The sequence below is a fragment of the Conger conger genome, chromosome 3, assembly GCF_963514075.1.
Source record: "Conger conger chromosome 3, fConCon1.1, whole genome shotgun sequence".
NCBI classification, from domain to species: domain Eukaryota; kingdom Metazoa; phylum Chordata; class Actinopteri; order Anguilliformes; family Congridae; genus Conger; species Conger conger.
Genome location: NC_083762.1, coordinates 69,745,978 through 69,759,943, shown reverse-complemented (window position 1 = coordinate 69,759,943; position 13,966 = coordinate 69,745,978). Strand labels below are relative to the sequence as shown.

Below are 13,966 nucleotides of genomic sequence, written 5' to 3'. Positions count from 1 at the left end.
CCCAGTGTGGTACTTCTAAGTTGCCAGCTTTGCAATATGTTGCATATCAATAATCACAATGATAATAGTGTTATGCATCTTTGTTTGTTTGGAGGATGTCAGTTTGGGGGTGACGCAGAACATAACGTGCTGTGCTGTCGTATTTCTGAAAAAGCCACAGAATGCGAGGGAACGAGGACAATAGCAAGCGCACAAACAGCCAAGCACAATCCCGCGGAAAGCCTCAAAGGACACACGCAAACATCAACAACATCATCCCTCCATCCCTCCATCCCTCCTTTTCCCGCTTCTCTGCCACATCTCTCGCATCTTTACCCTTCTCTTTTCTGTTTTCCCGGCTCCATTTTCTGCACTCGTTCACCTCGTTCATCCACTCCCCCCTCTGTATCCATCAATTCATCACCCACCCACCCCCCCCCCCCCACCCCCCCCCATCTCCTGCCCTCTGTTTGCGCCCGTTTAAAAGCATACAGTAGCGTTGAAAAATTATCTCCGGTTTAACCTCCCCTCCCCTGCGTTGCTTACCTCTCTGGTGGCCCTGAAAACCTTTGCAATTTCCAGTTTTATTTTGTTGTTGTCTCTAGAAAATGAAGTGTTTCTGTCTTTCGCTGGGTTGTTCTCTCTCTTTCTCAGCGCTGTGTTGAACTTTCCTCTCCTCTCCCTCTCGGCCCTCCCCCCCTTCCTCCAGCTCTCGCTCTCAATGGTTAAAAGTCATGTGTCAATCACCCACTTCTCCCTCTCTCCCTCTCTCCATCCCTCCATCTCTTACGGCCTCCCTTTTTTCCCTCTCCAGCTCCAGTAAATGTCATCATCCAATCCCTCCTCTTTCACTTTTAATTCTCCCCATAATGCTTTTGTAAAACACATCAGTATTACGCGTGCGTTTATGTCGTGTTACTTCAGTAATCCAGGGGAACGGCACGCCGTGGCACTGTTTCCGCTGGCTTTTTTCCCCCCTCATCACGCCCTCCTGTTTTTCATATCATCGCTTTTTCATTCCCTGCCCTCACTTTTTGACGGATGGCGTGGTTGTGTTTCCCCCCCACCCTCTCCCCCTCTGCCACGGTGGGATTGATTGATTGTCCCTCCATCTCTTCCTCTTAAACTGTCCCCTGACTCCCTCCCCCGCCCCTCCCCGTTCACTCCTGCTCTCCCCGGTCCACTCACTCTCTGATAATCTACACCTGTTCTCTCTCCCTATCAACTCTCCTCCTCTTTCTGGCCTCATCCCTTCCTCCAAATCTCTCTCTCTTCCCTCCCTATCTCTTTCTGTCTCTTTCCCCATCTTGCTCCCATTCTGTGTATAGCCATCCATCTCTCTCGCGCTCTCTCTCTCTCCCTCCCTCCTTCCCTGCCCCTCTCTCTCTCTGTCGTTGTCTCTGTTTGCCTGAGGTTTGAGTGTGGTTACAACAAACAGTAGAACAGTGTTGACATGTTTTTTATGAGCTGGGCTGTGAGATCACATTGCCATTGCCTCATGGGGGGGGGGGGGGGGTGGCTAGTCAGAGGTGTTGATTTTGATTATTTGTGACCAGTTTTTCTTTTTGATATATTTTTCAGCTTGATTGTGTGTGTATTGACATTTTTCTGGTTAGTTTTTTTTATTTTAGTGTTATGAACTTGACTGCACCTAATTGACTATGATGTTTTAATAAAGGAGCGTCAAAAGTCTCTCTCTCCCTCTTTCTCTCTCTCTATTCTGTCACTTTTGGGCTGATTATAAAATTAGTATAGGTTTTTTTTGTCAATTTTCTTCTGCGGACTGACAGCATAATTACAGCAAAAAAAAAAATCCCCTCCTCCCCCCAAGTTTTCCAACACGGCTGGGAGATATTCAGTCTCCCAGCCTTCTTGTTTGATGCTTCTCCCTAGCGCCATGCCCCCCCCCCTCCTCCTCCCCCCCTTATCAACATGTGCCACAAGCTTATCAGCAGGCAAATTACACCCAGTCCATTTGAGGAGAGAAGAGTCTTAACTGAAATCTTTAGCATTCACAGGCCCTCCCGTTCAGCCTCTGCCTCCCCCCTAATCAGCCTCCCCGCCCGTTCTCAGACTCCGGCGCGCCGCGCCGAACCCCAAACCCGCCGACATGTACATGTAGGAGCCGCATGCTGACATTTCTGCTACAGCCTCGCGGAGGTTGGCTGACTGACCTTTAGCGTTATTGATGGACTATTTTTAAAACTTTGAAAGAAACTTCGGCCTGAACTTTTCCCCAACCGGTGCAAGTTTGGGGTGAGTGCGGCCGCTCGTTCCGTAATGATGTGGCTCTGCCCTGCCTGTCGGACGGGTCACCCGGCGCGCGCGTCTCCTGGCAGCTGTCTGCCGTCGCGCTAAGGAGGCCTGACCTCACAGCCGTCACGCTGGGGGGACCGTGGACGGACGCCCTCACCTGGGCCGCCGAGAGGACCGTCGGATACCCTCGCCGCGCTGCATTATCCCGGCCTGGAACATTACCACGGTAAAAATAATCCTGCTGGTTAAGTGCGGGACGGATGAGGATGGGCGCTTCTGTTAGAATGGTGCAACAGGTGGACTTCCCCTTTGGGAGGACTCGGCCTGAGTGCCTTATGTCACGTGGCCATACGCCGTGTGACACTGCCGAAGCGAAGGTGATCACTGTCACGGGCGGTGTGCCTGTTATTTAACCGCACACAGCCCCCACACAAACACACACAGATATTCAATTCTTAAGCTCTCCCTCTCCCCCCCTCAATATTGCCTTTTCCAGTTTTTGAGTATTGTAGAGAGTTCCGCTGAATTACCCACCCATATTGGTCTGACCACTGAAACATGAGGGTAAAGGCTGCTAAATATAGTCCTAATGTATAATTTAAGTATCTGAATGGGTGAATATGAAAGAGGCCCTGCCATCGGCTCCACACGCCCCCCCAACCGTTTCAGTTTCTGGCGCTGCGGACTGCCACCCAGGGGTAACAGAAGAGGGGCAAGACAGATGGCATTTCTGTGTGCCTGAGGTGTCAACAATGTCCTGCCCTCCCCGTCAGTTCTGTGTTCTCTCTCTTCCTCTTGCTCATCTCATCCCTCCCTTTCTCTTCTCTTCCACTCGCTCTCCTCTCTCCGTTCCCCCGTTCTCTTGCCTCCCAGGGGTATATCCACCCTGCTTTAACAGCGCTCGGTACACAACTTTGTGAGGAAATTCAGCAAATTGCGTTTCACAGTTCTTGCACAGTATATTTTCCTTAGCTAATATAAAGGAAACTATGACGTAATTATATCTGGCTTGGAAAAAGAAGAGGGGAAAAAAAAAACACTGTTGCTGAAATGTGTTCGCTGATTTAAGGACAAAACGTCGGTGGTTCGCCTGAATCTCTCACTCTCTTCTCCCTCACACTTTCTCACAGATATTCAGGGAAGAAGAGGTGCCGCCAGAGACTGATAAAACTCCCTCCCTCTCTCCCCCCTCCTCTCTGTGTAATTAACTTGGTTTCAGTAACGAGCCTTTGGGCTTTCATGTTGCCATGGTTACTACCGTGTCCACACTCCCCTGTCTGTGTGTCTGAAAGTGCACACATATACATGTTGGCCTGTGTGTGTGTGTGTGTGTGTGTGTGTGTGTGTGTATGCGTACGCGTATGGCCTTAAATGTTGATTTAAATACGACGTTGCTTTTTTAAAAATTTTTATTCCTGACGTTTCATATAAGGTGTTTGTGCATTTGCTGTAGTCTGGACAGAGTTATGTCCACAAATAAATCTTCCATATGGCCCGAAACGTCACATGCAGTTCTAATGACGATCCATCTGGCGGACTGCTGGATTGATACTGACATAAAACGAACTGTTTCCCTCTTTGTCAGTGCGCTTAAATGCCTCAGCGCTATATCTTCTCCCAGCGTACCTCTAATTGAGCCAAGTTGTCAGTAAAAATAATTTAAGTAACTTTTTTTTGCCGCTTTAGCCGGCATAATCATCCTGTTTTATAATGAGTGTGTTAATAATTGTTGACTTGTATTATTAATGAGCTAATATCGAATTGGACGATAGCTCAAACGTGGCTTTGGCACTTATGGACCTTTTCACATTTCACTAGGGAATCTCAGCACTTACATTTAACATAATGTAATGTTGGCAAACCTATCATGGTAATGTATGCTGATCTTTTTTTTTTATCAATTAAACAGACCATATACAAGTCGTGTGTAGTACTCTGTTGTTGTAAAGGCCTCTAACTTCCGTGCCAATGTCACCTGACCACACCCTGACATCTGCAAGTCAGCGGAAGTCACATGGGTATTTGAAGGGTGTGTGCAGAAATATTAGGCGTGCAGTTGGGTGTCAAATGCATCACTTAAAGGCATTGTTAAAAGCTGCTACAGTGTCCTGGTTATGAGCCAAATTGAAATGTATGCAGTTTTGTCATAAATATTATTAGTTCTTGGAACAGAGCTGGAATATGTGGTGTTCCAACATTTGATAGCCTAAATGAACAAATAGCGAATAGTTGAACAGCAGGGATGTTTTCTTCTCCAATTATTTAGGATGAAAGAACTATAAATAATAAAGTGAAAGGTAATTGTGCTTTTGTTGAATTGAATGAATGTGTAATGAAATGTTTCCCCTCAAAAAGGCTTTTAGTTATATGCCCTCAACAATTTTAAGGAAACAATTTTATTCATAATAACTTTCACTATTTATCCATTATTCACATGCATTAACATTACATAAGGAAAAAACATATAAATATATGTATCAGTTCATTCTGATTATGATCTCCTGTGCATTATTTCTAAACTACAGCAGATGAGTTTGCGACAGGAAACTTAATGAAACTGGGTCCTGTAAGCTTTCAGCATGCAGTCAATCCCCTTAAGCTCTCTCCCCGTGCTCCTTCAGTGCAGATAGCATCACAAGCTGCACAGGACTCCACAACGCTCCCGTTTTAGGAGCTTTGGCTCCCTAAGATTCATGTGTACTAACTGGGAAAATAAATTACTTTCATTTACTAATTGGGATGCATTAGTGTGCTCCTAAATTTGTTAACTTAGGAGCGCATGTTCTCCTCTGAATGTTAGCGGAGAGCCCTGACATATCTAGTGGTGTAGCAGAAATATCTGACACCACCCCACCCACACACAAAATGTTTCGTTTTTTTAATTGGTTCTAATAACTGCTATGGAGAATACTGAGTACAATTTGAAATGTTTTTTACTTTACATCCACTATTCTTTTTTTAATCGGACATGTTTTGTTTTGTGTAGTTCATATACGTTGTACTTATCTTCAAAGCTTGACCAATTTGTAGTTTGTCTTTTTTTAGATGAAGGGGGCAATTTATTTCAAAAACAAAAACAAACAACCAGAAAGCATCATATGGTGCTAATAGATCTTACTCTGTCCTTATCTTTGTCCAACACCTTTGAGGCTGCTGAGACGCCATTATATTTATAATTACAGCATACATTTAATACTGTTCAATCATTTAGATCATTTAGAGAAATATTGCTTGTGGTTTTTTAATTTAATCCTTTAAAAATACACAGTGGGGTCCAAAAAGTCTGAGACCACATTGAAAATCTGGGACTTATTTTTCATGTAATCGTGGAAATAAAGTTCCTTCAAAGCTATGCAAGAACTACTTGAATCACCTGACCTGAACCCCATTGAACATTTATGGGGGCACTTGAAGTCTGAAAAAAGCCAAGCATTCAGTAATATTACAAGATGCTCTTTGGAACATTGTCAAATAATGCTGGGAGGATATGGATTATCAGGTTTTGTACAGATTTGTGGGGTCCATGCCAGCCCGAGTGCACACTGCCATAAAAGGGGGACATACCAAATACTAAGAAATTCATGTACATTTTTAAGATTCAACTTTTCACTCAAATAGGTATGCTGATAATATAATTTGCAATGTATTAAATTAGAAAAGAATGCAAAATAGAAGCATTTTCACTAGTGGTCTCAGACATTTGGACCCCACTGTATGCAGTTGCAGACATCGTGCAACTGTGCCCCCATGCTTGCTTGCAGGTGGAAAATGGTGAATTCAAGTCATTAGAAAATATTGGCTACTTTTCTTATCATTTTGTCATCTTTTCTTATCATTTTGGCCATTTTGTCATTTCAGCCAACAAGACTCTGCTGGGAGGAGGAGGGGGTAAGGCTATTTCCAATCTTATTTCCTGTTTGTGCGTGTGTGTGTGCTTGTGGGTGTGTGTGTGTGTCTGTGTGTGCGTGTGTGTGTGGGCGTCTCTGTCTGTGTGTGCGTGTGTGTGTTGTGTGCGTGTCTGTGTGTGTCTGCATGGATATGTCTGTGCGCGCGCGCGCGCGCGTGTGTCTGCGTATGCGTATGCGTATGCGTGTGCGTGTGCGTGTGCGTGTGCGTGTGCGTGTGTGTGTGTGTGTGTGTTTGTGTCTGCGTATGTGTCTGCGCGTGTGTGTGTGTGTGTGTGTGTGTGTGCGCGCGTGTGTGTTGTGTTGCTGTATTTGAGAGAGAGGTGCTGCTGAATCACTCTCCAGTCTCCCTGGATAGGTCACATAAGGTGTGCAGTATTCTCTGCTTTGGTGACTTGGTTCTGCTCTTTCACACAGTGGGTCTGCTTGACCATTACTGTAACAACCGGACCCTGGCAGTAAAATCTGAATATATATATATAGCTATTCCCGAAAAGAGTGTAGTGTTAGGAAATGTAATGCAATTTATTCAAACACCACTGCAAGCACACATAGACTTATGCTCCCCTTGGCTCAAAAAGCCAGTGCACTGGGGGGCTTTACTCCAACTACTACAAGAAAAACCCCTCCATTGTGATGTTGGGGTTGAGGTATGATGTCTGCTCGTTGAGGGGAAACCCCACAAAATTCTGATAAGTATCCAGTGCAAACCCTATGTATATCTATGTGACCATAATATTGCAAAGCAAAACAGAATCGAAGTAAACGTGTCAAGTCAAACATTGTTGTCCCACCAGGGGAAATTAGGTTGCAGCCAGGTTTAAGAACACAATCACCATAAAAACCCTCAGAGTAGAATATACTACACAGATCAACAAGGACAGACAAAGAAAATTTGAGATCACATACATGGAGATAATGCAATACGGCATAAACCCTTAAGAACCCAAAGTGCTTCAGTGGAAGGATTACTTGTGCAAATTAAGCCTGCTGATTGATCTGCTAACAGAAGAGAGTATATCTCTTCGTCCTCTCCTCAGTGGCCTGAATGCAGGAGCTCAAACTCCCACAGCGGAGAGTGACCAGAACAGTCTAGTGAGGCACGAGCCTTCCTCATGAAGGTCAGAGAGAGGTGCATCTGGTTCTCCCCGATAATCTGTCTGGCCAAAAAGCCTGTTTCCGTCGGCCGGATTCATATTCCCAAACCACGCCGCAACACAAAAGCACATCACAGACTTGATAACGTTTTTGTAGAACAAAGTCACACGTTGAATGAATTCATTTTTCTTAAGAAATACAAACGTCGTTGTGTAAGGGCCAAAGAAAGCACTTCTTTTCCAGCTGCACCACACAGCCATAGACGCAAACAAGTCCCGTATCCTGATTTGAGCTATAGGCTTAATTACATCCAGAATGACATATTTCCATATTGATCGGATATAAAGACTGTAAAATATCTTCATGAATATCACATTCTTCCCATTTTGATGCGATGAAAGCTTATAAAATTGTGCTACCGCGTGTAGGTGTCTTTTTTTCCCCTCGTTGAGGAGGGTGTGAGTGCTCTACTCAAACCAAGGCTGTCTAGACCAGACACGCTCCACTGAGCCCTTCTACTGTGCTGTGAACCCAACTTCCACACTGCGGTCACAGGGCCGTGTGGCCACCACAAAATGGGGACACTCGTGCATGGCTGCAGACACTTCTGCCCAGTACAGTGTTGCCTACCAAAGTTAGAAGGCAACGGAGAATACACCTGAAAAAATCTGTTTATTATCCTCTAATTCGTATTTCCCACACGACGCTGGTTGTGTTAATTAATATGTGATATTCATGTGGTTTTTTGACCTTTCTAAATACTTTAATAAAATCATTGGCGGTATCTACACAAGTTTAATTCATGCAAATAAATCATTTGAATTTCACACAAGGACTTGAACGGAATAAAGAGTGCGGGTCACACTATTTGCGGCTCGATGAGGGGAATTGTGTGTCTGTGCTCGCGGGGGTTGTTTTCACTTGTGTGCTTAATTTTCGCGTGGCGTAAATGCTCGCCCGCGTCTTGTGTTTCAGTATCTGTGTGCGGCGGTGGTGAGTTGTGTGTGCACAAGCGAGTGTCTGTTTAGCAGAAGCTGACTGCGCGTAATTTATGAGTGTGGAGTGCTGTGTAAATAAACAGTAATTTCTCAGTGTTGACTTGGTGCTCGGTGGGGGGGTGTTAAGTGCCTGGCTGTGTGCTAATCAATATCAGTGATAAATCTGCGCTGCAAATTCCAACTCATCAGAACCACCTCTCTCCCTCCCTCTCTCCCCCTCTCATTCTGTTTGTGTCTTTGACCCTCTCTCCTTCTGCCTGTTTGTCAATGCACCACCGCCTACTCTTTCCCCCCCCCCCTTCCACCAGCTTCATTCAAATTTGCTTTGTTAGCCGGAACGTCAACACGTCTCCATTAAAAATGGCACTTTCCGATGTTTCACATTGAACTAAATGCTGTTGAGGAGCAGTTGATTTACCGATAACCTTTACCGTGTCACTTCCGAATATTTCTTCCTCCTTTGTCTGTTCCGTTTCCTCTCCTCCCTGGCTACCTGCCCTTCTTTTCTGTTCTCCATATTCACCTGTGTTTCATCCTCCTCCTCCTCCTCCTCCTCCTCTCCTCTCACTTCCCCCCTCCCCGTTCCCGACTCCTCTCGAGGTTTGGTACAGAGCGAGTTGAGAAGCTTGGTGTTAATTAGAGAGGGACTGTGCGATGAGGTTAGGCCATTTCTATTGGCAACCGTGAGCATGTGACAGAGAGAAAAAGTATTCAGAGAAAGAGGTGAAGAAAATCAGCGAATGTTGGAGGAAGTGTGTCCTTTTGGGAGGGAGGTGGTATATGGGGAGGGGAGCTCTTCTCAATGTTTGCTTGAGTAAGTCTGTAGATATGTTGAGGTGTTACAGAGTGCGCATTGTTTTTTTTAAAGAATACTGTACAGTGGCCTTGTGTTTTAAGTGTGTAAGCTGACCTGAGAGAGCTGGGTGGGTTAGGGTTAGCTGAGTCTCAGCAGAGGGAAAGGAATTGATAGCCCTGGCCTTTCCTGCCTGGAAGTCATCATTAAACCGGATAGATTGGTGTTCTGTCCAGGGTAGGTAATCCGGAACGACCGGATCCATACACAACTCTGCCCTTGCCCATGGAACTAGCTCCAGGGTGTTCCACTTCTGAGACACTTGTGCAGTGCGCAGTGGCTTGTCCAACGATCCCGATTAAACCTAAGCAGGGTAACGCTCGTATCTGGCAGGGTAACGCTCGCCCGTTCCCTCACTAGCCACCTCTGCGATTGTGTCTGCGTCATCTGCTCCAGCTGCGCAGTCATGTGCAGCCAATGGCACGCCTTGGAATAGCCCTGCAGTTGCTGATTGGACGATTGGTGACTATGAGCAGTATGCATGAAAAGGGCTGTAACACCTACACAGTTCATCACCACATGCCGCGCGTATATGAGAATATATGGCACAGCAGGATGGTGATCCTGAGCCTGAAGTGCCCTATGTTCTAATATATGCACCGGCATGGAGTAGTTTATTTCTCTTTTACTATGGCAACAAATATAATGCATGAAAATTTTAAATAAAAGTACAACACTAAAACTATTATTTACACATGCACCACTTTGCTAAATATAGTTCCTCTGGTAATGGCAGATGGAACTACAGTTTGGATTCTACGCAGTTCTTTATCAGCTATCAAAAACATGGGAAAAGAGAAAAGACATTTGACAATGAAAAAGAAAGCATACGTTGCTATATTACTATATCGTTTCTACTACCGACTTCCTAGCTGTTTTTATTAACATTTATCATACAATTTAAAAACTTTATAAATTAATTTTAACAAACAGAATTTTCTATTGGAAAAGTGAATTTAGCTACTGATATAACGCAGTGCAAGTCAGTGGTGTCATTCACTCTAATCCGCATAACTGCGTTAATATTCCCAAACTTCATAACTACTACACCCCTGACCACAAGAATGCTTTGCTAGGTGTAACATGTTGCAACTAATATTATGTTTTTTATCCCCATATTTAACCTTCGCTATTGGTTTTGTTTCAGTTATTCATAATAGAACATTAATATATATGGATATTGTTTATGCAATCCTACATTAAAACTTCTCTCTGGATAGAGAGCAGTGATTACAAGGTTACAATTTGAAAGGTTTTGCGTAGTGATTTTGAACTGTAATCAGACTAAGTACCCGGAATACCGTTACACTTTACCGTGCCCATACACAAATATAGTGCGTGACTGTAAACCAATGTAATCCTGTTCGTTCTTTCACTGTGGGGGTTTAGTTATGTTCAAATATGTCCAAGAATAAAAGGAAAAACACAGAAGGCTTTGGAGAAATGGAAAAATGCAAAGAGTGAAGATAAAAGGTCATGATCATTATGCAGGCCTATTTCATGGTACCCTTCAATTTTCACATTACCTACACCAGTTATTTTTTTAGCTATTTTAAGGGGTCCCACAATATAATTTATAAATTGAAAATACTTGGTCTATTTATGAAAAGATTTCCCATTTTAAATAGAAATAAATGGCATAATTATTTTGGTGGACGTGCTGGTTTTCTGACACAACATTTTGACCTTTCTCTTACAAGGGAAACGAAACTGCTTCGGGAGTGCTGAGCACAATTCCACCCCCTTCTGTTTCTCCGAAATCACAATAAGTCAGCGATGACATCTGGCTTGAAAGCAGGGACAGCGATAAAAAGGCAATTTAAAATAGGATATATGTGAATTCTAGAAAACCTGTATATTTACCATTTAAATGACTTCTTGAGTATTTATCTTTTTTTTCTTTCTTTCTTTTTTTTTTTTTTTTTTTACTTGTTGGGTATTTCTGCCTGTTTGTTTTTTTATTGTACATAGGGCCATTATCTAAGCCCAATCCTAGTTTTGGAGAGGCACAGGGATTGCAGGTTTTCTGTGTAAATCACCATTTAATACATTAGAGTAGTTGATTATACAATTAAATGATCTCAGCTGTTTTTTAGGGTGGGGGGTTTAGGTTAAAACAAACAGCTGACCCTCTGGCAGTCGGCAGAATTCATACTTGTAATATCCATCGTTAATGTGTGCAGCATAGACAGGGGTGTCTCACAGAACGTAATAACTATGTTACAATTAATCATTATGTTGCATTACGTTTGCATTTTGCTCTTACAACATAAACCTGCGGTATAATCTTGAATTTCCTGATCATGTCAAGCTCATCTTTAGCCCTGTTCAAGTTAATCAATTTTTTGTAAAAACAACCTTTTTATAACTTGCCAAAAAATAAGATTATGGTGATGCTTGTCAACCATTAGGATTATGATAGCCATCAATTTTATTTGCCCATGTTTTTTCATTTGCAGCGATAATTCATGACTTGGAAGTGGGCAGCTGCTGACTTGAAATTGACTGTGTCGTCGGTTTTAGTGCATCTTGCGATTCGTATTTGTTGCGTAACCTTCTCCTGCTGTCAGCCTCTCGGTGAGGTTATGATCCAATAGAAATCATTGCTTTCCTGCTGGAGGGCGATTTTGAGTGATAACAATGATAAGGTGCTGTGCTTTTGAGACAAGCATATTTGAAATTCTAAATATGCATTTCATCCATTTTGTCTCAAAAGCACAGCAACATATAATTTTTATTTATCACCACCGTGCCATGAAAAATATATCCTCTATTATTGTATATTTTTCCACACTGAATGGTCTCAGATCTTTAGACAAAATGTAATATTAGACAAAGGGAACCTGAGTAAACACAAGGCACATTTTATTAAATGGTTTCTTTGATTTAATGAAATAACTTATGAAACATCCATGCCACCCCTGTGAAAAAGTAATTGTCCCCTTAAATTTAATAACTGGTTTCACCTTAACAGCAGTAATTGCAACCAAACGCTTCCTATAATTTGATATCAGTCTTTGGAGGAATTTTAACCCACTCTTAAGAGACATGAGCTGCTTTTTTCAGGTTCTGCCAGAGCATCCCTGTTCAAGTGAAGTCAGGACTTTGACTAGACCACTTAATAATGACAAGTTTTCCAGATCCTGAGGCAGCAAAACATCCTCACACCATCACACTAACATCACCATGTTTGACATTTGGTATGATGCTGGGGAACATCCAGGTGCTTCTTTGCAAATGTGAGATGAGCATTGATGTTTCTCTTGCTTAGCAGTGGTTTCCACTATGCTACTCTCTCACAAATCCCTTATTTGCCCAGTCTCTTTCTTATTGTCATGAACACTGACATAGCTGAGGCTAGAGAGGCCTGCAGGTCTTTGGATGATCATGTGTGTCTTCCTGGATTAGTTGCCACAGTGCCCTTGGAGGAATTTTGGCAGGCCAGCTACTCCTGGGAATATTCACCACTGTTCCAATTGTTCTCCATTTTTAGATAATGGCTCTCCCTGTGGTTAATGGTTAATGGTTCTCACCTGAGCCTTAGAAATATATTTGTAACTCTTTCCAGACTGATATATTTCAACTTCTTTTTCATTTCTTCTGGAGATTCCTTTGTTTGTGGCAGACAAAACCTATGAATTTGCCTGAATTAAAGCCGTTCTGCAAAATACCTCCAAGGTGTTGTGAAAGACTAATATCAAATTGTAGGAAGTGTTGGATTGCAGTTATTTCTGCTAACGGTGGTGCAACCAGTTTTTAAGATTAAGGGGGCAATTTTTCACAGGGGTGATTTGGGTGTTTGATAAATTAGTAGTCATTTTTAAAAATGTGTTTTGTGTTTATTCAGGTTCCCTTTTTTATCTAATGATCTGAAACCATTAGGTGTGGGGAAAAATACAAAATAATAGGCAAATACTTTCTCACTGCACTGTATACTGTATATAGAATGTATATATCCAGCCAGAATGTCAAGAAGGTGTTACATTTCCCAGACTTTTACAATTTTCATGCAAAAACTGTGAATTGCGAGCTAACAGGAACTGTTGACCAAGGTTAAGAACCCGTACTTTAAAATATCTTACACAGAGTAAATTCAAGACAGATGGGGAGTTTGTCACGTTAAACAGTTTACCCAAATTAATTAAAATCACGCATGACAAATGATGAATTGCAAACGATTAAATAATACGCATGTCGTCTCTAAACATTTATTCTGAATCCTTGTTTCCAATAGAGACAAGAAAGCAACAGACTCCTGTGTTTGATTTTGTGTCATACACTGCACTGAGCATTGCACAGCTACTGAAACGGTGTGAATGAAGTGTCATTTACAGTAAGGCATATGATTACAGAAGAGAATGAGAGTCACAGGGTACGGCATGTCCTGCCCTTGACTTGGCAGCACACATGCTGCAGACGTTTGCCAGTAATGGACCCAAAGCTGCTAACTGGACTGAAATGGATTAGGCCGATTCTTATCAGGGGATTTGGGACTTGGGAAACAGATGTGCTGCCACCATCCTGACACCTCTGACTGATTGCCAGTGAGCTGGCCAGACTCACCAATCACCAGCTGGCACATACCAATCAGATCGGTCTGCGGGACCAATCGCCGACCGGCCGATGATATTATCCCACACTCGGGTTGTGTTTTCGTTATGGAGGCAGGCTTTACTGCTCTGATCAGTCGCCTGTTGGCAGGTTCTCCAGTTGGTCATTTTGGGAAAGATTTCGCTCCAACACTCCAATCAGACATTGACAGTCGCTCAGACGAGAGGGCCAATTGCAGGTGAAGGTTTGTAGATTTTTCTATGAAAATGGGAGAGCAATTTCTGTCAAATTCATCATTTCGCTAATGCATTAGGTTTTATGCTGCC

General features: G+C 43.0%; 1 protein-coding gene across 2 annotated transcripts in view; it reads left to right on the top strand.

Moving 5' to 3' along the window:
• The window catches only part of macrod1 (mono-ADP ribosylhydrolase 1), an 84,411-nt gene that overhangs the window by 46,305 nt on the left and 24,140 nt on the right, over positions 1 to 13,966 (top strand). For both annotated transcript variants that reach the window (XM_061233507.1, XM_061233509.1), the window contains exon 4: positions 6,094 to 6,123. In XM_061233507.1, coding sequence (XP_061089491.1) covers positions 6,094 to 6,123 — 30 coding nt within the window. The remainder of the gene's footprint in view (positions 1 to 6,093; positions 6,124 to 13,966) is intronic.